Raw genomic sequence first — 24771 nt, forward strand, 5'->3', positions numbered from 1 at the left:
AAAGACAGCCACTTATCTGAAATGGGATAGATCTCTTGCTTGAGCAGGAGGTTGGAAGGTCCCTTCCAACTCTGTTATTTTGTTACTGTTAAGTGGTTGAGAGCCAGAGTAGTTAGGAATCAAGTTTATTTTTTAAAAAACATTTTATTAGATTTTATACAGGTAAGCGAAGGATAGGGTCGGAATGAGTGTGGAAAGGGGTAAAGGTAAGGGATTAGGAATGGGGTACGGGTAAGTACGATGATGGGGTTACCCCCAACAATCCCATGTTTTTGCAAGCAAACTACCGTCCGGGTATACACATTGAATAAACATATATAAAACAAATAATAAATGAAGTTAAAAATAATCATCAGCCTAAAGATTAATAACTGAATATGATTCCTCTAACTACATAACCATAATTAATAAAGTGCAAACTAATACTAATTATAATACTTAATACTTCAAATCACTAACTGTATTTATAACATAAAAATAATGCTTAATTAAAACATATCATTCATTCTATTTAATTTCACAATCCTTTCTCTCTCTATCGTATTACTAATCATTGATAAAAAAATTCCCAAATTTTAAAATGAATTGAATCTTCTTTCTCTCTGATCTCGAAAGTTAATCTATCCATTTCTGCGCAATCTAAAATTTTAATGATTATAGTCTGGTCAGATGGTAAATTTTCATTCAATTGGGCAAATACTATTCTCGCAGCTGTTAAAACGTGTAATATTAAGTATTAATTCTCTTTACCATAATTAGTTTCTTGTACCAGTATATACCAAGCTTGCACAAAACATTTATGAAATTGTTATCTTTGTAGCATGAAGATCACCCAACCAGATTCCAGCTACTTAAGATTACTTTGTCCTGGGATTTCCCATATAGCATGTCTTTGAGGATCCTATATATATACACAGACATAAATTTGAAGGAAGGACTATGACTCTCTTGGGAATCTCTCTGGTAGAGTATAATCCTCTTGTGATATACTGGGATCCTTCTGACCTTGTGATGTGGAACTTGTGTTTTTAGTGAAGATTTAAAATGTGAAGGCTTTCTCTCCTGTTTCACAGTTGACAGTTCCTTCGGATTTGTGGATGATAATTGTGTAATTATCATTGTGGATTGTTTTAAGAAGAATCAAAGCATCTTTTTTTGTTGGAAACAGAATCTGAGACACAAGTCTGAAAGGTGGACTGACAATTTTCTTCAAGTGTTATTATCAAACTGAATTTTTCAGTTTTACTTTCTTCAAGTGTATTTCCAACTGAATGATTCAGTTATTCTTAAGTTTAGGTCCTCAATATAAAATAAGCCTTCAAATTTTGAAGAATTTAACAAAAGTATCAAACAGCTGAGTTTATCGGTCAGCAAATCAATCTATTTCATTAAAAATCCTTAATAGTACATGGCTTTTAGTATGTAAATTATTATCCATTAGTAATATCTAGACTGTATTCAGCAATTCTATTTCACTATATTTTTATGAAAACTGATTTTTTAAAATCACGATTCTCCGACTTATTGGATACAAAAGATACCATTTTCCTGTACAAACTGCTGCTGTGTATTATTAATTCACATTTTTGTTATGACATTGACTTAATTATTCCACTACTACATTTTTAATCAGAGCTAAGTCACAGTATTTCAGATATACTATTGTGACCATAAATAATCATAAAATGTTACCATAGCTTTGTTAGCTCATGGACAAAAAAAATCTAAATTACATAATTGGGAAGTAGCTTTATTAAAACTACCCAAAGGGACAAATTTATCCCTCTACATTACTCAGATTCTTCTGCAAACAATAATGTTCATATATATTACAATAGCCAATAAAGCAGAAGATATGGCAATCTAGTTTAAACATATGCACTTCCAATCTTAGTGATTTTTTCTAGTATTTTGTCCTTAGAACCACTGAATTACTGAGACAAGCTAAGTGCCCAAGATGCCACTTGCAAAAGTTACTGTGAACTTGATTCCTAGTCAATCTCATTCCAATGTTTTGCTTTCCAATATCCAAAGGTTTTATATTATATACACAATTTAATTATATCCCCTTTAAAGTAGTATAAGATTACAATTCTTACATGGAATGCCTTGGGGACAGAGCGATTTTGAAGTCCCTATTTTGTTTTGTTTGATTTATTCTGGTTTTGTTTTGGTATTTTGCTCTTCCTGTTAGCTGTATTTTTCAAATGTTGTTTTTTCAGTTATATGAGCTAGCCACAGTCACTTGGGAGTCTGCCAATTAATTAATGTTTTGTTTTAAAGATTAACAAAAACAATTAGACAATTATTCAGATGTGCTCAGACATTTTAGGGTTATCTTTGGATCAATTTTAACCAAAAGTTGATAAAATTGCAAATAAATATGTGAAAATGATATAGCAAACAGATTTGCTAAAAACAAAATAGAAAACAAACACATAACAACTTGGGTTTAGAAAGCCACTACAATAGCAATTGATAGCCACAGAAAACAGAAGCCAGAAGATTCCTGTTCAGTTTTCACATGCAGAACCTAATACCATGCCTTCATCCTATTTTTAATTATAAAGTACAGCAGTAAACTAGTAATTAAGCACTCAAAAGAAGGACGCCCGGGCTGAAATTTAGTAGGAAAGTCCCCTTCAATGCATTAGAAGCATTATTTTCTCTCTCAGCCCCCCAAATATCAGAAAAGTCGAAAAGACACAGCGCACATGCTCAGGAACAGTTCCTTCCCACGGGGTTTGCAACTTTTCGGCGTGCTGAGCTGCCCTTCCCGAAGCCAAGTTTGCCTCACATGAACTCCGAGGCTGCCTTTCGGCTCCGCTCGGCCCAGCGGAGTCCCGACTTACCAGGCCAAACTCGCTATTCGCTTGGCCCGGCGGTCAGTTCTGTTCTGCTGGGGTAGGCCTGCTTCTTCTACCCTCCCCCTTCCCTTCCAACCCGTTCCGCAAGGAGCCGCGAGTTGCCGCCGTCTCCTTCCTGGTCGTCCCCGACCCAGAACTATTCTCAGCAATGTGCCATCTCTCTTTCTCGCGTGTTTTTTTGGACTCGGCCGAGTTCCCTTCTGCTTGTCCGCGTCGTAGCGGGGTAGCTCAGGCCGCTCCCCGCTGCCTTGACCTGCCTTGCAGTTTTCCCACGTTTTCGTGCCCCCCGGCCCGCTCTCACCGAAAATGCCCTGCACGATACTGAGCGGGCAGTTCAGCCAGTCCGCCACACACGGCATCTTTTCGGTTCTTCAACGCGTTAAAGGCCACGAGTCACGCCAAAGTCTTTAGAGACCTGCTTCCTGGAGGCTCCGCGCCGGGCGAGAGCGCTTTTAAGATAGCTGGCGAGCCTTCCAGGCTGGGCTTGAAAGCAGCACAGCCAGGCCGTGCAGATCTCAAGCCTCACTTCGCTTTGCCTCTCAGCGCGGGCTCGGGTTGGCGGGAGAAGAGGAAGGAGAGCGGCGACGCCATTTTAGAGCCGGGCGGAAGGGGCAGGGCAGAGGCGGGGAGAGCTCCAGAGAATCGGAGACGTGGAAGTCCCTCAGTCATGGCTGCCCCCAAAACCTCCGCGACGGGTGGCACGTCTTCGACGGGCGGCGGCGGCGGCGGCACCAATTTGCTTTTCTCCTCCTCAGCCACCGAATTCAATTTCACCGTCCCCTTCATCCCCGTCAGCCAAACCCCGCCTGTGGCCGGTTCGGGACCTGGTCTCCTTCCCTCAGGTAATGGTCGAGGGCCGGGGAGCTGAGGTGGGGGGACACGGGAGTTGGGAATCCCCTGTTGGAATCCATTGGCCGCACCCCCCCCCCCGCCGCGCGCGCTTCATTTTGATGGATGAATTTCGCATTTAGGTGGATCGGGGGAATCCATGCCGTAGGTCTGCGATAACGATGCCTGCAAGCTCTTCCATCTTGTAGATCGGAGGTCTCGTAACCTCCAGGACCTACAATGGACGGAAGGATGAATGAGGGGTTTGTTTGAGAAAGTGGAATCTTCGATGGATGTGCCATTCATTTAGATAACGGGAAACGGATGTATTGTTGATATCGGCCTGTATTTCTTTATAGCAGGTTGATTTCAAATCGAGTTATTTTACTGGTCAGACTCCCCAATTTCCTGGCTTGCTGGCCCCCTTCAATCTTCTTTACGGTCCTTTTGACAATTCAGGACAGCACTCCATGCCCTTGAAGGCTTTAGTGCACAAAAGTGTGTGGTTTCACAGCCTTGGTGCTGCAATCTTATTACTGAAGACGCAGAGAAAGTTCCTAAGACTTGTCCAATGAGTGGGTATGATTTCCTTCCTGGCTCATGTGACTTGTTGCATTTCTTTTTCTTGAAATTAAGCTTCCCGGAAGTTTAGTTGTTTGGAGATAAGTAGTTATATGGAAGAACATAATGTTGGTGTGTTTCTTGGAAAGTAGCATAGCAGGCAGGATTTGGAGGAATCAATTTATTAGGGTGGTGATTGGAGACAGGGGTAAAGCACCAGCTGATGGTAGTGAAAATCAGTGACATCAGATGGGAGAGAAGAAAATGTGTCGTTAAAGAGAGGTTTTGTAGCATTAACATAATTCACACATTCATATTTCTCCTACAATTCCCAGATTTATTTATTCATTTGGTAAATTTATAAACCTGCCCATCTCTAAACCCTGACTCTAAACAGTATACAAAGTTAAAAACACAAAATGATGCAACAAAGTAACAAAAAGAATCTTAGAAAAAATCGTAAAAAGTTAAAAACATTAAGCATAACTTGCAGGAGGGCCCACTCAATGTCCCTAGCAATAAAACCCTTTGAAAACTCCATACCCATGCTGTTGAATCCCAGGCCAGACGGCCAAGACATATTTTCAGATCTTTTTGGAAGGTCAGCAAAGTCAATTTGGCATTTGCTGCCTCTTTATATGCAATAGCTTAGTTCTTATTATGATATTGACAAACATCCTCAAAAATTAGGCAGAGTTAAGGGAACAAAATGATCCTACCACTAGGAGAAAATGAGCAGAGCCACAATAAAAATGATGTTAATTTTAGCAAATAATCTGTGATTAATCAATAAACTGATGAGGTAACATTCTTATCTGAAATAAGCCCTAAAATAGGATTCATACTATCAAAAACTTTCTCAATCATTCCCAAATCTGAAAGTTTCTGCCTCCATCCACATATATATTGTACAGAGTTTTCCTTGCATTTTGTCCAATTTTTGATAAATAATGCTCCCTCCCAGTTCCCATGTTAAATGTGGCCTGTAGCCATCAAAGGAAAGTTCACCTTCTAGATTAATTAATGGCTCCTTAATAGTTTAAATATATAAATAATATACAGTTAAAAACTATATATTAATGTTACTATTCCAAGTTGGATACTGCAGGGGTGCCCAACTCCTGGTCCATGGACTGGCACTGATCCATGGCATGCCAGAAACCAGGCCGTGAAAATAAGCAAAGCCTGATCATTGGATGCAGTCACCTTATGAAACCAATTCCTCTCTGGTTCACAGAAAACGGTGCCCAAAAAGATTGGGGATGATGAAAAAAAAAACCTTACTGAAATAATACAAAAACTGTAGCTGAACAGAAAGGCTTGAAAGTGGTAGAGATGTTTGTTACTGAAATGTAATGGTGAACTATAGCATGGTTGATGTTATGAAGGAGATGCCATTCTTTCATATAACCTATCATATTTTTTTTATTGATCCTTACTATATATTCTTTAATGCAGATGATAACACAGATGTTGGTGAAGAAGACAGCTTCCTAGGCCAGACATCCACAAATATAAACCCTCCATCTACATTCAATTATTTCTCCCAAATTCCTAGCAGCAGTGATCCCTTTGGAAGCATTGAACAACCACCCTTAGGCGTGGCAATCTCAACCCAAGCTGGAACATCTGTTTTCTCTAAACCTCCAGTTTCTTTTCCTCTTCTGCCTTCATCACAAGATGGGCCAAATATATTTTCAGCTTCTGTTTCCAAATCACAGTGTTTTAATACTCCCTCTACTTCAGGACAAGGAATTGGAACTTATCAAACATCTCAGCAAAGTGGTCCTCCACCATCAGTCTTTTCAACACCACCACAGGGAGCATCACAACAAGGTTATAACCCTTATCGTCACACTACCTTAAGTAGTAGAGCCAATCCTTACATCACTCCACCACAGCTGCAACAGACACAAGCACCTGTCGAGGGTCTGCAGCCTTCACCTTCTGTACCACCTATGCAGAAGTATCCAACTCCTGCAGGACCAATGCCGCTGGTAGGAAGATTATCTTTCAATATATTGCAATTACTGTAAAAAAGTTTGTTGCTCTTCTAACAATTATCGTTTTACTCTCTCACGTCTTCAAGCAGCTCAATAATAATGAATAATGATTTGCTGGATATGTTTTGTAACTTGATTTAACCGAGAAGTGAAAGTCTATATATACATAAACAAAGCATTTGAGACAAATGTTGTCCTTAAAATAAAGCTATATGCATTTCCTATCTTGGCACTTGATTATTATTTTGCATGAAAACAAAGATGAAATGTTTTTGAGTTTAGGAATTTTTGACACTGTTTAATTATAATGTGAAGAGTTAATATTAGTTTATTGGTCATATCTGAATGTAAAATATTTGCACTTATGAAACTGATTAGTTTTTGTATTTAATTTGATAATTTTTGAAAGTTACATTGACTAGAGCAGTGTTTCCCAAACTTGACAATTTTAAGGCATGAGGACTTCAACTCCCAGAATTCTGGGAGTTGAAGTCCACATGCCTTAAAATTGTCAAGTTTGGGAAACACTGGACTAGAGTTTTGATTAGGATTCAGTTGTGAAACCTAATGTCTTACACCTAGATCAAGTTTGAAAATAATTGGCCATCAGATATACAAAATTAAGACACAACTCCCATATTGCCTTTTCTTGCTATGCCAACGTAGCATGGGGATGTTAATTTAAAATCTATAAGAATAATGTATTTTTATAATTCAGAATGGAATTGTATATAATAAAGTCCTGTATCTAAACATCAAGTAAAACTTTGAGAACATTAAGGAAACTTCTCCCCCTTCTCTTTTTTTCACTTCAGTCAGCCCTATCACCTCAGACATCAATGTCAGCAGGTCCACTTGTGAAGGCACCACCTGTCTTATTACAAAACCAGTATGAACCAGTTCAGCCACATTGGTTTTACTGTAAGGAAGTGGAAAACAAGGAGCTATGGATGCCATTCAGTGATCTAGATTCTACAGCTCTGGAGAAGGTTTATAATTCTGGTAAGACTTAAGTTTGCCTTTGTGTAATAATTTGTGTTTTAGACATGATGAGAATGGACAAGCATATTATATAACATGCAGATCATTTTAAAGTGAGATATTATTTGCATATATTTAAAGACTTTTTTTCATTGAAAATATGAGACCTGGTAGATCCTTGTTTGGAGACAAACAGTGTTTCTTCAGAAACTCTATGTGCTGTTTTGCTTTTCCTGATATTTTCTGAGAGCTGTCCTGGAAATGATCAAACTGAGCATTCCTCACAGATGCTATAGCTCAAAGAGTAATTAGAAAATACCAACTTGTTAAATATAGATATATTATATACGTTTTTAGCTGTCATGGTACAGTATTGGATTTATATAAATCATTTGAATATTTTGATGACAGTTATTAATAAAGTAATCAACATTAAGTGTCCAATTCTGTAAGAGAGATTGTTCACTTTTTTTGCTCTTTCAGCAAGTTTATTATGGAAGTTTCCATAAAGTTATGAGTAATGAGGAAAATTCTGTCAAGATTCTTGGGAGAAAACTCTAATCATTTCAAAATAACAAGATTGGATACTGAATACTTCATTACTCAAAGAGGGTTTCCCCCTAGTTTTCAGATTATTTCTCCTATTTCTTGTTCTTTTTCTATGATATCTACTGAACTTTTCTGTTCTGTCCATGCTGGTGGATTTCGCATATTGTCTGATTTTGACATCACCAATAAACAAAGTGGAACAACTGTTGAAAGAAATGCAACAGTAAATCTAGAAAACTTTCCTACTTGCCCTCATTTTCCAATAGAAACTTTAGTTCAGAAACAAAATATCACTGTTCAGTGTAAAATGTAAAGATTTCTCATTTCCAATATTCACAGGTTAGATGAGAAAAGGAGAAAGAATAACTTTCTTCTTACTCTTTAGTGCAACCTGATCCAGAGAGTGTAATTTTGAGTACTGATGGAGGACGTTATGATGTTTATTTATATGACCGTGTGAGGAAAGCTGTATATTGGGAAGAACAACAATCTGATGTAAGACGATGTACTTGGTTTTATAAGGGAGATAAGGACAGCAGATTTATTCCTTATACTGAGGATTTCAGTGAAAAACTAGAGGTGAGTATTTTTAAAATGAAGGCAACAATGTTAGCTGTAGATTTTTTTTTAATCCCAAATTCAAAAGTAATTTTTTTTGAATAATAAAATAATAAAGTGTTACCACAGCCATATCATTATCATCAGTTCTTTTTGCGTGAAGTGCATAGCGCAGCAAGCTTTCCCCAATGAATCTATTTTAAAAATCATTATTTTGTGGCCTTTAAGTTAGCTTTATAAAATGTTGCTGTGATATTAATTTTAAACCACAATTTTAGTATAAATTAAAAAATTGTTGAAAATTGGGTTATTATTCTTTTAAAAATGCAAAATTACTTTATACTGAATAGATTGTATGTGGCAAAACCTGGTATTAAACTGCCACATGAATGGTGGAGTAAATTAACTGTAATCATTTTTATTCAGTTGCCAAAATAAATTATTTTGGAGATTAGTATATTAGGTTAAGTTCAGTTATGTATTCTTAATATATAATCTAGATTATTTCATGATACAGCCAATATGTTTTGAAACTAGAGCACTGTATGCTGCATTAGCTGAAAATAGAATTTCATGTTGTTGGTATCTGACTTTCATTGTGGCTTCAAATCTGGAGGACAAGTGCCATTTAGAGCATCAGACCTGAAACACCATGGCAAAAGCATCTTTGTCTTCAAAGTTTTAATCATATTTAAATAGTAACTACCTTTCAAAAATTGAGTGATTGGTAGGAAATGCATAATCTTTATCCACAAGTTGTAGGAACAATTTGTGGTTTAATATAATATTACAAATGAATTTAAATTGCCTTCTTATCACCTTGTCCTTTGATGTGCTTTCTTGATATTCAAGATATATAATTGATATTTGTTGTAGGCTGAATATAAGAAAGCTGTTACCACAAATCAGTGGCATCGGCGATTAGAATTTCCAGGTGGAGAAACTTTCGTTATGCATAATCCTAAGGTAATGAGAATGTTGCTTAATTAGATACGCTGGAGGCTGTCAGTAATGTATTGGTATTATCACTTTGGAGGATGATCATAACTGAATATAGAAGCAGGAGCCTGTTTTGGGCAAAAGGGGAAGGTTGAAATGTCTTGAGATGTTTTGGGGTAATTCTAAGGGTAAATTATGGAGGTTTAAGGAAGAGAATCTGAAGGTTTTGACTGTCAGAGGCTTCCTATTACAATTCCCATTCTTAAAACCCTGAAAAGTACCAAAAATTGGGAAAATTTAGAAGGATGCTGAATTTTTGGGTAGGCCTTATTCCCAATAGGGAGCAAATTTACTGAGGGTTATGGTTAGGTCTCCATGAATTGAGACAGCAAGATGATATTGCTAACATTTATAGTGCTTCGATATGCTTAGGAAGGCCCTGACTTTTCCAGCCTGCCTTATCTATGTTTCCTGATAAAATAAATGGAGAAACCCCCTTGGTGGGCAAATACACTTACGGTTAGAGTTAGGTCTCCACAAATTTGGACAGCACAATGGACATCTCCAATGGATTTGTAGTTCGTTGGTATGCTTAGGATCATGCTGACTTTTTGAGCTGGCATTATCTACGGTAAAATACATGGGAAAATCCCATTGGGAGGAAAATCCACTTAAGGTTAGATCTCCATGAATTTGGGCAGCAAAATGGACATCGCCAATGGATTTGTGACAGTGTGGTTAGTATAGCTCCTTTGAGCCAGCATTATTTACTTTGTAAAATATATGGAAAAATCCTACTGAGGAACCAAGCCACTTAGGATTAGATCTACATCAATTTGGGCAGCGAAATGGATATCGCCAATGGATTTACATCATATCCAACATAATCTGATATTAGGAGGCATATTGGATATTTCTCTCCAACAGTGCAGTTTAACATTTTGAATAATGTGCTGTCACAAATCATTATTTCAGGTGTTGAGAATCTTTTAAATGGAAATTGAAATAAATATAAACTTAATTTTTGTCTACTATATGCTGAACAATCTTATGCCATTTTCTCTTGGTGAAAAAATGGTTGTATCCATGAATTTAATACACCTAAGCTATAGTATATATATTATTGCATAAAATCGCAATATGTTAAATTATGTATAAATGTGATACATTGATTTTATCTCAGGTTATAGTTCAGTTTCAGCCTTCTTCAATACCAGATGAATGGGGCACCACGCAAGACGATCAGACGAGACCAAGAGTAGTTAAACGTGGAATTGATGATGATCATGAGGATATTCCAGATGGTAAGTTATGTAGGATTTCATATAAAATGTTTCCCTACAGTCTCTTGTTTTTTCCTCACATGCCAGGATAATAAATATGTTTTGGCTAAAGAATATATTGGCTCCCAGCAAGCTTCTGAATATTGACTGTACAGATGCTGGGAATGAGTAAGGCTGCTTTCCAGAATAGATAGAAACACTTTCCCTCTGGATATGTGGTATTTATCCAGAGATGCCTGAGAGGCTATTGCCTCATGTTGAGACCACAAGTTAAGGAATGCCTTCAAAGTTGAGTAGAAAAACATTGCAAATATATATATTTAAATTGGAAAGTATGCTTTGTAGTATTTATGAATGTAACTGATTGTATTTATTGTTATTTTTATAGGTGAAGTGTCTCAAATTGATCATTTGGTATTTATGGTCCATGGAATTGGCCCAGTCTGTGATCTGCGCTTCAGAAGCATTGTTGAATGTGGTAGGATTATTTGAGTATGGATAGAGAAATGCATATGAAGAATACTTGCTTGTTCCTTTTTTCAGCTACTACCTTAGTATGTAGTTGTTCTTAAACTTTTATTTAGAGTTGTTTGTAAAAGCACTTAGTCACGTACACTAAAGCATTTAGGCCGGTCTTTAAATTGGATTTCAAATCACAACAGTTAACTGCATCAGAAATCTAAACATACAAACTAATTTCAATGTGGTTAAGAAGATAATGGAAAGAACAAACTGCTCCAAAGGGATAATCCTCTTAAAAGGTGTTCAAATAAATGATATATTAGTTTTAAAAGCTATTAGTGAAAGAAAACACAATTATGAACTATTATTATTGATAATATTTAGAAGTCAAGCTTTTTCATTGGGAGAGGTGAAAGATGGTAAACTGCTTCTGATGCTTTATCCAAATCAACTACATACATATTTTTAATGGCTTGGAAGATGAACACTCTAGAACTTCCTGGGGTTTTAAAATCAAAATATGTGGAATATATTTAAAATTTTAGTTATGCTTTTATAATCCACCTGCAGAGTTTGGACTAGAAAACATTTATTTTCAGAAATTAGAAATTCTGTTAACAGTCAGTATGCGCATAATTACTATAAACTTTTTCATTTAAAATTAATTGTATGACACCATTATTCCTTTTCTCCCTTTTTAAAAAGTTGATGACTTTCGGACAGTATCCCTGAAATTGCTGCAAACACATTTTAGGAAATCGATAGAAGAACATAAAGTGAGTAGAGTCGAATTCCTGCCAGTTCATTGGCACAGTGCTTTGCATGGAGATGCAACAGGGGTGGATAGGTAGGTCTACAGTACTCACTATCACTCTCATCCAATCAGTTTGTAATATGTTTTAACAAAGTAGAGTTGTTCTTTGATCATTGATCAGTATCTCAAAGTTGATCAGTTGTGACTTTAAGTGTATAATTTTTGTGATTTTTTTAGTTTAGAATTGCTAAATGTTGTTACCTATGAATGTTATCATATTCTGAGAACTTATACTTAATTTTTCATTAGAACAAAAAAATAGTGATTTTTCCCTAGCATTTAATTCCATTTTTCATAATTGCATTTTATTGTACTATAACTGATTTGTCTGAAATAGCTTAAATTAATACCATAGTTTTGAAATTAACTTGATCCAACCAACTGTTTAAGGCTGATCACAGTTTAGAGTTTGCACAAAGATGGGGAAAATAGAAAACAGATTTAATAATTCTTGTTCTTCACATATTAAATAATTGCTAACTGTAATATTTGAATGCAACCAGTATGATTCCTTGAATATTTGAACTAATTATTCTAGGATAATAGAGCTAAATGACTATTGCACTAATTAAGTGTTTTTAAATAATTCAAGATGGTTTGCTTAACCATGGGTTATTGAATATATCATCACTAATTAGGTTCACACAAAGTGAAACAGTTTATTCAACCTTGATACAACAGACCAAATTTGTGTCAGTTTAAGTAATGATATCATCAAAGGAATGAAGTTCATCTCTATGATGGTGTAACTTTCAGTTTAGCAGAGGAATATGAATAACAGACCTCTTTCTCCCAGATGGTCTGTTAAATTGGGGCAAGGCTGTTATGGAGTAGAGAAGCTACAAGGAAGAGAATATCATAATGACCACGGTTGCTTTATAGATTTGAAAAATGATTTGTGAAAACTACTTTGGCAATTTTTACTCTTAGTTTAGCAAAATTTATTTGAAATTACTTTTTAATAATCTGTATAATTGTGTATTTCAAGGAATATTAAAAAGATAACATTGCCAACTATTGGACGCCTCCGCCACTTCACCAATGAAACTCTACTTGATATCCTGTTTTACAATAGTCCCACTTACTGCCAAACGGTTGTGGATAAAGTAACAGTAGAGATAAACCATCTTTATGCACTGTTCATGAGCAGAAACCCTGATTTTAAAGGAGGAATCTCTGTTGCTGGTCACAGTTTAGGTAATGCAATGGCTTAATATGATGATTAGTTCAATATATCATTTTTATGGCATAATTCTTGAGAACTGTTGTCTAAATGGGGTTTTTAGTTCTTAAAGTTGTAGTTATATTTTTGTCCTAGAAACGTCTCTAGTATTCTGACATTGTGAATATCTCTCTATTTTGTTAGGCAAAGGGAAGGTTGGGAAGAGTACCTAAGATATCAGTGTGTAATTACTGTTTAAACCCAGACTGTTTAGATATCTCAAAATTCTATTTCTAACGATAGAGTTTGTATCTCCTAGGGTCCTTGGTTCTATTTGACATACTGTCCAATCAAAAGGATTGGACATCTGCAGTTAATTCTACTACTGTTGCTTCCAATGGTGCTGTGAAAGAAGTGACAGATGACCAGCAGGTATTTTTACTAAACAATCTTCCTTAATATTTGTGTGATTGGTAAAAAAAAAAAACTTCAAATGATCAATGCAGTATTCAGAACATTAGAAATATGTAGCCTAATCAAATTAAACAGCACTGCTATCATAATTCACTGAATGTCTTCTTCTAAGTGTCCATGGATATTTTTTTAACAAATAGGATCCTTTTCTATCATAAATGATCAGTTCATAAGGATGGTTACACTGCATTAATCAAAGAAAAATTTTTTCTATATGCCATCATATGCATATATGGTGTATGCTAAGTAACCAGGTTTCTAAAAGATACTCTGTCCGTATTTTTATTTAGAATCTTAGCTTTTATTGTTAAAAAAAGTTCCGTCATTAAGAGTATTGTCATTAGAGCCTATTGCAGAATATATATATTTTTCTGTATGATTTTTTTTGCTCCTTTAATGCCTTTGAGAGTTAACTCTAATTAGTACTTAATCCTGATGTTTTTTAGATCCAAACTAGATATTCTGCAATCTAGACTCGGCTTGTTTTTATGATGGTGGATTGAAGTGAGCACCAAACATACATACATTCACTCTATGAGATTTATTTTTGAGTTATCCACATTCCTTAGTGAAACTGATTTATTTTGACTTTTCTTTGGTTTTGAATGTTATAACCTAATGCAGATTTTTTTTTTCATTTCAAGGGGTCATTGAATTCTAATTCTGCTGGTGCTCTGCTTTCTCATTTAAATGATGAGCATGGGGATCATGATGATGAGGATGATATTCCAACCTTGCAAAGAACTTTGGAAATGCTTAGTTTGTCAGAATATATCAGTACTTTTGAAAAGGAGAAGATTGACATGGAATCTCTGGTATAGTAAAAATTGAAAAAGAACATGGCTTGTTTGAATTCAAAACAACATCACTGCCATTTTATGCACATCCTGAAGTATCTGTTGAGCCAGGAATCACTGTTATCTGGAGGAATTTATAAGCATACATTAATATATGGCAATATAATTTTAGTGAACATGAGGTCATCACCACCCCTCCCCACTTCCTCTTGATCAATCAATGCCTGAGATATTTACACCCTCTGAAATAATTTTAGAATAGCTGAAAAATGATAAATCCTTGAGAAGAATAAGTATTATTTCAGGGTTTGCACAGAAGTTGTGATAGGTTAATTAATGACAAATTTATATGTGCGCTTTTCAGTTCAATTGCTAGTTCTAGTGAATAAAAAAGACAAGAAACACTTGCACAAAATATAGAAGTGTACACATTTCTCAATGGGCATCACCACACTTCACAGTATGTGCTATTAACAGAAAGCAGCTGTATAATTTTTTAGTTTTATAATTTCATGTGTTTTGGGAGGGAGGAGGTTGGCTTCCTGTGAAAAAGGATTTCATATTGTTCTAAAATACAAATGAAAGCAGGATTCTCATACTTGGCATCTAGCCAACAGTACTTCATGAGAGCAGTCATATGGCATCATGTGTTGCCAAATGTCATTTTGCTATAGTTGGCATTGATGTTGACCTAGTCAAGGCCATAGCTCTTTGACTGAAGGACAAGCCAATGATTGAAGTTGAACTGATCCCAGCAGACTATATGTTTGAATTAGAAAACTTGGAGTACATTCTTTAGTGCATAAAGAAGTCATTGGTATGAGTATTGTTTATGTCAACAGAATCTGTAGCTTTTACTTTGGTGAGAGTTGAACAGGAAGTAGGAGAGGTCCTTTTAATATTCTCATTGAAATTTCATGATCAGTGGCCAGGGATTTGAGAAAGAGTTGAGTTGCAACCGGCATAAGATGTTTACTGGTATGTTAGGGGCCAGTATGCTGGCAAGTTGAAATTGAGAAATGAATTGCCAATTGTCATTGCCACTCGTTGAGTTAAATTATCCAAATTAAACTCTTGAGATTGGAAACAGCTTGTTTTAAATCATTAAGTTTTTCAAAATAGTAACTTGTTCCTTCAGAGTTGAGAAGATGTAGAAACATAAAAGCTTAATTTCTGGATATGAAACAAATTAAAAACTAAAATTGAAACACAAGATAACTGCTGTAGCTATATTGCTATCATAGCAGTGAGCTGAATGAGTACGATTTATTGGTCACGATAAACCTACTTTACTTAGGATTTCTCTGTGATGACATTTGGAGAATAATAGATACTCTAGGTTTATAGTATTGGTTTTTAACATGTATTTTGAGCTCTGGCTCCTACTGCTTTCAATCTACAAAACAAGGATAAATGTTCTTTTAATTGCACAGACTTGTTTATACTGCAGTATCAGACTTGCCTCCCAGGATTCATGGTAACTGTCAGCAACCCATATATGAATCCTTGACTAGCGACTACAATTGAGCCCAAAATTTCTGTTGTTAAATGTTAAATATTTGTTAAGTAAGTTTTGCCTCATTTTACAACATTTCTTGCCACAGTTGTTAAGTGAACCATTGCAGTTGTTAAGTTAGTAATATGGTTGTTAAGTGAATCTGGCTTTGCCATTGACTTTGTCAGATTTGTCAGAAGTTTGCAAAAGGTGATCATATGACCCCAGGCCACTGCAACCATCATAAGTACAAGTCAGTTGCCAAGTATCTGAATTTTGATCATGTGACCAAGGGGATGCTATAATAGTCATTGGTGTGAAAAACAGTCATAACTCACTTTTTTCAGTGCTGTTGTAACTTCAAATGGTGACTAAACAAACTGTTGTAAATCAAGGACTATCTATACTACTAAAATGTTTATACTAACCAGCTATAGGGAAATGTATTTGTATTAAAAGAAAAAAATACAAAATTTGATTTCCCTCATTTTATTTTGAAAGTTGTTGTGTACAGTTGATGACCTGAAAGAAATGAGAATACCTCTTGGGCCTCGGAAGAAGATAGCAAACTTTGTAAAAGACAAAGCAGCCAAACAGGTGGGAATCATAGTTTTGTTTTGGGAAGCAATCTCACTGAATCTATCTTTGTTTCTGCTTGAATATTAACATTTCATCACAGAAATAGAAAATAAGCAGGGTGATAACATATTTTACTGACCCTATATGTGGAAGAAACACCCTTTTGTCAAAGTATTATGAACAATATTTAACATTCAGCTCCTAGTACAATTTTTGTATTTGTAACCCTGAGAGCCAGTTTGGGGTAGCTGCAGGGGCTTAAAGCTTTAAAGGTAAAGAGAGAATGACAGTAGGAAAAAAAAGAGAGAAGCCTGCCATTTACCTTCATCTTTGTAATTGACTTATTTTTACTTTTGGATTATAAACAATCCATTGAGGCAAAGCAAAATGAGGCAAGGAGAGGTTCATTAGATCAACTGATAGAAAAAGGAATTAGCCAGAAATATTATAGAAAACGTTTGAATAAATGGGAAAAAATGAACATTCTGTGGGGCACCTTAGGAGAGAAATTAAGCAAATTAATGACAAAGTAGAAATTTTTGCAAGTAAAACAGAAATAATAAACAGATGAAAAAGAACTTAGACAATTTGGCTTTCCTGGAATTGAAAGAAAAATAAAAAAAGAATTCTACCTGATATTTTGAGCAGTTCCAGAGGATCCTGAAGAAAAGGTAGTTCAACTTCTAACAGTGGAATGGGATGAAGCTGACCTGGAGAAGAAAATGATCAATACACAATTTGCAAAACTAAAAAAATAAATCAAGGGGTCTTTCTTGTCAGAAAGAAAAAGAATTTCAAGTTTTGCAGCAGAATTTTACTATTAGACTGAAAATCAATAATGCAGATATGAACTCAATACAGAAAAGCAAAAGAATTCAGAAACGTTTAAAGGGAAATTAGAAGAAATGTAAATAGAAATGACAAAAGGCCTTTTGGACTCTAAACTTCCTGAATGTATTTGAGAATTGGGAAAAATAATTATCTAGATAATACTTGCTTGAAACTTGAATCATCAGCAGTCACTACCAGGAGAATGGCAGAGGTGGAGATATGATTTTTTATTAACAATCCAAGGATCTAGCAGCAGAGAATTTCACTAGCTAGTCTCAATGTCAAACCTTCTATCCAAGTGCAGATGTGGAGGTAGATAATTATTTCCAATGAAGAAGAAAGCATCTAAAGTGATTCTTATATGTTGTAGATCCAGGTGCTGGTATAGCTTAATTGGGCCAATGCTGTCCTCTTCCCAAAGGAGACATGTTTATTGTCATTGCTCTGCCATGCTCTGTATTCCTGGGCATCTAACCACAATCTGGAACCTCATTAAACGCACGGATAGCATGAGACTTGCTTCTCGCATTTGGCAATAAGTATTGCCAATACAATACAGACATTGCTGCTTTCACTAAAGTGGCCAGACCAAGAGAACAAAGAGGGTTTGACTGCCATAAATCTTATACTGGTGCCTTATTTGAAAGTAAAAAAAAAACTTGCTGGAATTCTTATGTTGTAACTTTCAAGTAAGCACTACTAATCAGTGTTTTGAGAGTCTTCAGACAGCACACAAGTTCTCTGAGAGTTTTGTCCTTTGGATTAGGTGTTTCCTGTCCAGTCTGCTAGGTCTAGGAGGAAATATTCTTGGACCTATCAAAAGATTATATGTGATTTAAAAAAAAATATACAGCAGGTTTCTGTTTACTCTGAATACGCGTTAGAATGTTCTTTCTATGCTAACATGAAGAATGTTAAGTTCCCATGTGATACGATGTCGATATTAAGATCCAATTTGTTGACTGGATTTAATTTGTTTTGTAATCTTAAAAGATTTGTCTGATAATTTTGTTTTTATTGTTTAGTTGAAGTGTGGTGTGTATATGTGTGTATATACAAATACAAATGCACATATTTATGCAATAGTAAACTCTTTCATTCTTCAGTTTTTAAAAATCTTGATTTCAATAGGAACAAAAGAAGGCATTGCTAGAGCAAAAGGCTGCAATGGAAGAACAAGTTGCTCAGACAGTTAAGTTTTCTTCGGCTACTGCATCTTCGGAACCTACCATTCCTCAGGAAGCATCCAAACGAACACGCCCATTTGGAGCATCCGTTTCATCTGCACACATAGACTATGAATTTTTTGAAATGGGAACAGGCCAGGTACGATATATGTATATATAACGTAAATGAATTCATTTTGTTTCCAACTGGTATAATTGTCTCCTTTTGGACCACAGTTTTTCCTGCATAGCCTATGCGGTTATAGATAAGGGATTGTGTATTAGAGGATAAAGTGAAACATAAAATATTCCTCAGAGGCTGGGGTACAGATGATATAATGTGCACATGCTTTGTTATGAACCTACTCACAGAGCATCAACTTCACATAAAACTGTTTCAACAAGAAGCATTTTGCATTTTGCTGTTTCCAAAATCAACTTTCTTATGTCCAGTCTGGTGATACATGTAAAAGGCTGAAAGTGAAGTGGCTGACATACAAACAGATTATTAATTTCTTTTCTTTTTTTAAAAAAAAATACTTTTTATCTTGCAGGTGTCTGTGGTATACAACACACTTGATTTTGAACCAGATATTTTCTTTGCTTTGGGTTCTCCAATTGGTGTATTCCTCACTGTTAGAGGAGTGGAAAAAATAGATGAGAGCTACAGGCTGCCAACCTGCAAGGGATTTTTTAACATATATCATCCGGTTAGTGAGAAGAACAGATTTTCAATTACATTTGATGAAAGTAATATTGTATCTTGCCTATTTATATTCTAAGTGTAACTTTTTGAAAAATAAGAAAATTAATTTGCATGGCATTAATTTCTGACATATTTTTATCATAGTTTATATTTTTAAAAGAAAATATGACACCAAAGATTGCATTGTTTATTTAGGGCTAGAGAGTACATTGAATATTTGAAATCCTGAGTTGTCAGGATTTTACACGGGTAGTCCTTGACTTATTTGTTTAATTACCATTCAAAGTTTCAGGCACTGAAAAAAAATGACTTATGATTGGTCCTTACAACCACAACCTTTATAGCATCCTCATAATCACTTGATTAAAAACTTGTCTGCTTGGGAAACTGATACGTATTTACAATGGTTGCAGTGTCCTAGGGTCGTGTGACTGCCATTTGTGACCTTCCCAGCCATTTGCTAGCAAGCATAAGTCAATGGGGGAAACCGAATGTACTTAATGGCCACCTGTTTCATTTAACAGCGGCACTGATGTGTTTAACAACCATTGCAAAAAAGATTGTAGAATTGGATGTGACTCACTTAACCACCTTGCTTAACAACAGAAAATAATATCCCAATTGTGGTCGTAAGTCGAGGACTACATGTATTTCTACACCGGATTATCTACATTTTGATTTATTAAGTATTTTGGGGCGAATAAGTTTCTGTTTGTGTTAGTTGGGGGGGGGGTGAAAAAAGCCATGGTGGCACAGTGGTTAGAATGCAGTAGTGCTATTACTATTAATATCTCAGAATATTTTGTAATTGTTCTCTGTTTGTTGCTAAGGAGGGGCTGCCTTCTCTTTTTCAAATGACCAAGATCTATTTATCTTCCTATTCTACTTTTCTGAAATTACAGATCAAAACTTTAGGTCTCTTGTAAGCATGAACAGAGGATTTACTTCTGTGTTCCATTTAACAATATACATATTATTAGGATTTACTGTCTTAATTATTATAGAGGCATTTCTTAAACACTGAAAAAAAGGTGTTGTACTCCATGTGGTATTCTATTTGTACACTGGAACCATTGTATGTGTGATTTCTTTGTAAACTGAGTGGGCTATTCTGTAGCATAATTGAGTACTGAATGTTTAAGACCTGATATTTTATTATTTGTTTATCAATATGCTAATTATACATGACCTCATGCATGATGATGTGTTTGCAAATAAATCAAATCTACAAATAAATAACATGTGAACAAATAGAAATAGAAAAGCTTTGTTAAGGATAATACTTTTTCATGTACTTTCTTTCCCAACTATGTATTCTATGTTGGACTGCTGGCTGCTTTTGGGAAACCAATCCAATCTTTTTGTGTGAAACTAGTTGTGCAGTTCTATAGGAAATGTATTTTATGTTTAGACTTCAAATTACTTATGTTGTGTTTTTTATTATTTAGCTTGATCCAGTAGCATACAGGCTAGAACCTATGATTATTTCTGATTTTGATGTGAAACCAGTCCTCATTCCACACCACAAAGGCAGGAAAAGACTCCATCTTGGTAAATAAAGTGTATTGAAATATTTTCTAATATCTGACTTGAACATAAAGCTAGTATGAATGTTATAAAGCACAAACAGAAGAAAGCAACAACATACCATATTCTGATTCAAAAATAAAAGCGCCTTCTTTCAAATCCAGTAAAACTTTCAGTATCAATTTTGCATGTTGCATGAGAAAAATATTTTATAAAGCTTTCCCTCCAAACTGCTGTTTTCTCCACATTGATAATTTTGGAATGACTAGTGGTAAGGAATACTACTATTTGTAAAAGTGTCTGCCATTTAGTCTGTATTTTTAATCTGACATCACAGTGTGTGAAGGAAGGAAATGGGTTGTTGAAGTAGAGAATGAACAAGAAAATAAATAGTGCAGAATTAAAGTAGTCATATAAACAGTTTATTGCAACCGTAGTAAAATACATATTTATGTATGCAGCATTAGTAGGTGCCTAAGCATAAAATGAAATAGGCAGAGCTGAAATACAGTGATGCTTTGTGAATCCTTTTGAATTTTCAATATTTTTGCATAAATATGACCTAAATTGTGATCTGCTCTCCATACAAGTGCTAAAACTAAAGACACCTAATTAAATAATGAATTAAAAAACTATAGTTTTTCATTAATTAAATAGGGAAAATGATCCATATCCACATATCACAGATTTTTAAGGACCATTTTAGGACATCTACAGCAGGGGTTCCCAACCTGTGGGCCACGGCCCACTACTGGTCCATAGCCTGCTGGCCAGTAGCTGGCCAGTGCACGCACATGTGTGCACAGTCCCCCGTTGTGCTAGTGGTTGTATGGGCACTAGCACCCTGTTTGCGCATTCGCGTGGGCGCTCGCAGCCCTGTTTGCATGGGTGCTAGCAGCCCCCTTTGCACATGTGCATGGGTGCTAGCGACCCTGTTTGCACATGTGCACGGGCATGAGTGCTGCTGTGAGTGCCGCACAGGAGCGTGCGGCTCCATTTTCACATGCCTCTGGGCCACCAACCTGGAAAGATTGGGAACCTCTGATCTACAGCACTCATCTGAAATTATTATAGAAATATTGTTTTTTACTCACAGTAAAATAACAGTGGTCATTACTCAAGGTTACAATTATATGTTTCGAATAGTGCAGCTATATGTAGTCCTTGGTTAATAATAATAATTGGATATAAAATTTTGGTTACTAAGTAAAAAGGTCGTAAAGCCCAGAGTCACTTTGTGTGAGATGGACAGCCACATAAATTTGATTAATAAATAAATATAGTGATTTTAAAGATTCAGAGTCCAATCTTTAATGAGCCTGCTTAGATTAATTAGGACTGTGCAGTACTTCAGATTCGGTCTTCATTTAATTTATTTTGCATATGAAGAATTCAAAGGACTCCACAAGTCTACTGTTAATATAAATGAGAAATGAAGCCAGTTGATTGATTCAGGAGGATCCTCTACCAGGTTAATAAATTTAAATATTTTTAAAACCGTCACAGTGAACCAAAAAAGCAGTTCAGTCTAAATACCGCTAACAATAAATGATTGTTTAAAGAATAGAACAGATTTTTTTTGTTGTTATTTAATTGAAGCTGTATTCTGTATTTATTTTTAGGTAACTATTTAACATTTGTATTTAACAAAGTGATTCCTTTTTAAACTTGCAGTGATTGGAACAAATTTATATATATATTTTTTCCATTTTTCTTTTTTATTAGAATTGAAAGATTCTCTCTCTCGAATGGGATCAGACTTGAAACAAGGCTTTCTCAGCTCTTTGAAAAGTGCTTGGCAAACCCTTAATGAATTTGCACGTGCCCATACCTCTTCTTCTCAACTCCAAGCAGAATTGGAGAAAGTGGCCCACCAGATTAAAGCAGAAGAGGAAAAAGACGAGGCAGAAGGTTACTTGATACAAGCATATGGTTTTCAGTAACTGTTCAAAGTGGTAAAATTGAAATGTATCTCTATCTCTTTGCTTGCAGGACTGAAGTCTAGAGTCTCGTGGTAGTAACTCACCTCTCATGCTCTGAAACTTGATAAAGCATTGTTAGTTTCTCGAATATGCAAACTTTCATTTTTATCCTGGAAGGGATAAAAGTTACAAGTAGTTCTCAACTTTACAACCATTTGTTTAATGACAGTTTAGGTTATGACGGCCGTGAAAAAAGTGACTTACGACCCAAGTTGTGACTGTCACAATATCTCTGAAAAGCACATGACTACAATTTTGGTGCTTGGCAAGTGGCTCACATTTATGACAGTTGCAGCATCTTGTATTCAGCGAACACAAACTGTGACCTTCCCAACCTGCTTCTGATAAACAATTGGGGGAGCCAGGTTTGCTTAATGATTGTGTGATTTATTTAACAATCACAGTAATTCACTTAATGACCACAGTAGAAAAGATTGTAAACCAAGTTCCAAATGTGGCTGTAAGTTGAGGACTACCTGATATTTCTAGTAGAAACCTTATGTTGCACATTGTATATGCCTTGGTTTAATTGAACACCATGACAAACAGGGCAAGTTCTCTAAATGAAAACATTGTAATTGCCTGAATGTAATCAAATATTGACTTTCTAGACAGAATAGGTTTGTCTGTTTTATTCTATCTGTGTTGAATTTCTTTTATTTAACTTTTCTTAAACGATAAAAACTAAAGCACTTCTATTGAAAAAAAGAATCTGAAGTTATTGTTGCAATGAAATATAATTTGGCATTATCTTTGAAGCGCTCATCTGTTTATCTGCCTTCTCATAACCTGCTGCTTGTTTTAAATTCCAGTGAATTTCAAGGTAAAATGAGTATTCCTGTTGCGTTATGGACTAACTAAAACATATTCAAAGCCTAAGTGGTTACCATGCAAATCCAGGAAAAACATAGCCTCTTTAAGAAACATCTAATTGAAAGCATCCTGGAACTGAAGCACACTTGGTCACTTTAGATCAATTATTACACATATCACTGGGTGCTGTTTAGGAAATCCTGCAATTTATGTTGAATGTAAATATGTGTGAAAGGATAGTTTGTTTTCTGAAAGTTTCTGAATATGCAATATAACGAAGTCCCTTGGATATTTGTTTTCTTCTTAGCATATATTCGCAGAAGTGTATATGTATCAGGAGAAAAATTGTAAATGTGTTATAAATAAGCCTAATAATGAAATATTGTAGTAAAGAAAGAGAGAATGGCAAAACTTGTATTGTATTTTTCATACTCATTTTTTTCCCCTGAAGCAGAAAAGATAGTGGAAAGTCCAGAACTTTCAAAGGATGAAGACTTGAGTATAAAAATTGGTTCGCTAAATGGAGGCCGTCGTATTGATTATGTTCTTCAAGAAAAACCTATAGAAAGTTTTAATGAGTATCTTTTTGCTCTACAGAGTCACTTGTGCTACTGGTAAGAATTAGTAAATTTACCATCACTAAATCCTGAGATTGTAAATAACATCATTTGTTTTTCTTACATGTCTTTTTTTTTTTTAAATTAGGGAGGCTTAGAATTTACACCCAGTTTGCCTGCTTATATTTTGCTTCAGAAATATTCCAGTTTCCTTTGCTTGGTCTATGCTGGAAGGCAGCTAGATACTATTTCCATAAGATGGCACTCTTGCATTAAAGAAAATTGTATTGATTAATAAGTTATACAATTGCTAGGCTGTTAACACAGGCTAAAGTCAAATACCTCACGAATTAATAAAATAAACCTTGAGGTAGTAGACAAACAATATTTTTTCTATTGATAAGAAATAGTTTCTCTCTCTCTCTGGAATCAAATTTTGTTTTTTGCTAAGAAGCTTGATATTAGGAACACAAGGATTTATTTACCATTGCTTTCAAATGCATTTTATTCATACATCATTTGTATGTCACATATAATATTATGGGTAACTCACAATTATAAAAAACAATAATAGGGAAAACACAACTCAGTAGTACTCTTTACCACTACATTTAATGCACCACATGCCTCTGTGAAAGAGTGCCATTTGAGCAATCTTCTAAATGTTACCATGATGGGGGGGGGGCTCTCCTGGTTTTGGGATTCAAGAGTTTCAGAGTATGGGGATTGCTACTAAGAAGGCTGTTCTGCTATGCTGCCATCCACTCTGTCTCTTACTTATAGCTTCCTCCAAGCTTAAGCATGTTAGGCAGGCAGATTCTACCTGAATATTAGATC

General features: G+C 35.4%; 2 protein-coding genes across 5 annotated transcripts in view; one reads left to right on the forward strand and one right to left on the reverse strand.

Annotated features, from left to right (window-relative positions):
• Nucleotides 1-3303, reverse strand: part of LOC120300483 (minichromosome maintenance complex binding protein) — a 32075-nt gene extending 28772 nt beyond the window's left edge. For both annotated transcript variants that reach the window (XM_039327818.1, XM_039327005.1), the window contains exon 1: nucleotides 3169-3303. In XM_039327818.1, the coding sequence (XP_039183752.1) occupies nucleotides 3169-3226 (58 nt within the window). In that variant the 5' untranslated portion in view covers nucleotides 3227-3303. The remainder of the gene's footprint in view (nucleotides 1-3168) is intronic.
• A 193-nt stretch (nucleotides 3304-3496) lies between these two features.
• LOC120298798 (SEC23 interacting protein) overlaps nucleotides 3497-24771 on the forward strand; it is a 60174-nt gene continuing 38899 nt past the window's right edge. For 2 of the 3 annotated variants that reach the window (XR_005554397.1, XM_039323270.1), the window contains exons 1-17: nucleotides 3497-3709; nucleotides 5715-6253; nucleotides 7075-7261; nucleotides 8175-8368; nucleotides 9224-9313; nucleotides 10470-10590; nucleotides 10958-11047; nucleotides 11737-11878; nucleotides 12834-13042; nucleotides 13327-13439; nucleotides 14126-14296; nucleotides 16275-16370; nucleotides 18315-18509; nucleotides 18904-19059; nucleotides 20504-20606; nucleotides 22308-22493; nucleotides 23829-23991. Coding sequence is in view for 2 of the 3 variants with exons in the window: in XM_039323270.1 (XP_039179204.1) it covers nucleotides 3535-3709; nucleotides 5715-6253; nucleotides 7075-7261; nucleotides 8175-8368; nucleotides 9224-9313; nucleotides 10470-10590; nucleotides 10958-11047; nucleotides 11737-11878; nucleotides 12834-13042; nucleotides 13327-13439; nucleotides 14126-14296; nucleotides 16275-16370; nucleotides 18315-18509; nucleotides 18904-19059; nucleotides 20504-20606; nucleotides 22308-22493; nucleotides 23829-23991 (2930 nt within the window). In the remaining variant the exon portion in view is untranslated. The remainder of the gene's footprint in view (nucleotides 3710-5714; nucleotides 6254-7074; nucleotides 7262-8174; nucleotides 8369-9223; nucleotides 9314-10469; nucleotides 10591-10957; nucleotides 11048-11736; nucleotides 11879-12833; nucleotides 13043-13326; nucleotides 13440-14125; nucleotides 14297-16274; nucleotides 16371-18314; nucleotides 18510-18903; nucleotides 19060-20503; nucleotides 20607-22307; nucleotides 22494-23828; nucleotides 23992-24771) is intronic. The other variant, XM_039324504.1, reaches the window with a different exon arrangement.

This window comes from Crotalus tigris, unplaced genomic scaffold, assembly GCF_016545835.1.
Source record: "Crotalus tigris isolate CLP2741 ecotype Arizona unplaced genomic scaffold, ASM1654583v1 scf7180000017536.10889498, whole genome shotgun sequence".
Lineage (NCBI taxonomy): Eukaryota > Metazoa > Chordata > Lepidosauria > Squamata > Viperidae > Crotalus > Crotalus tigris.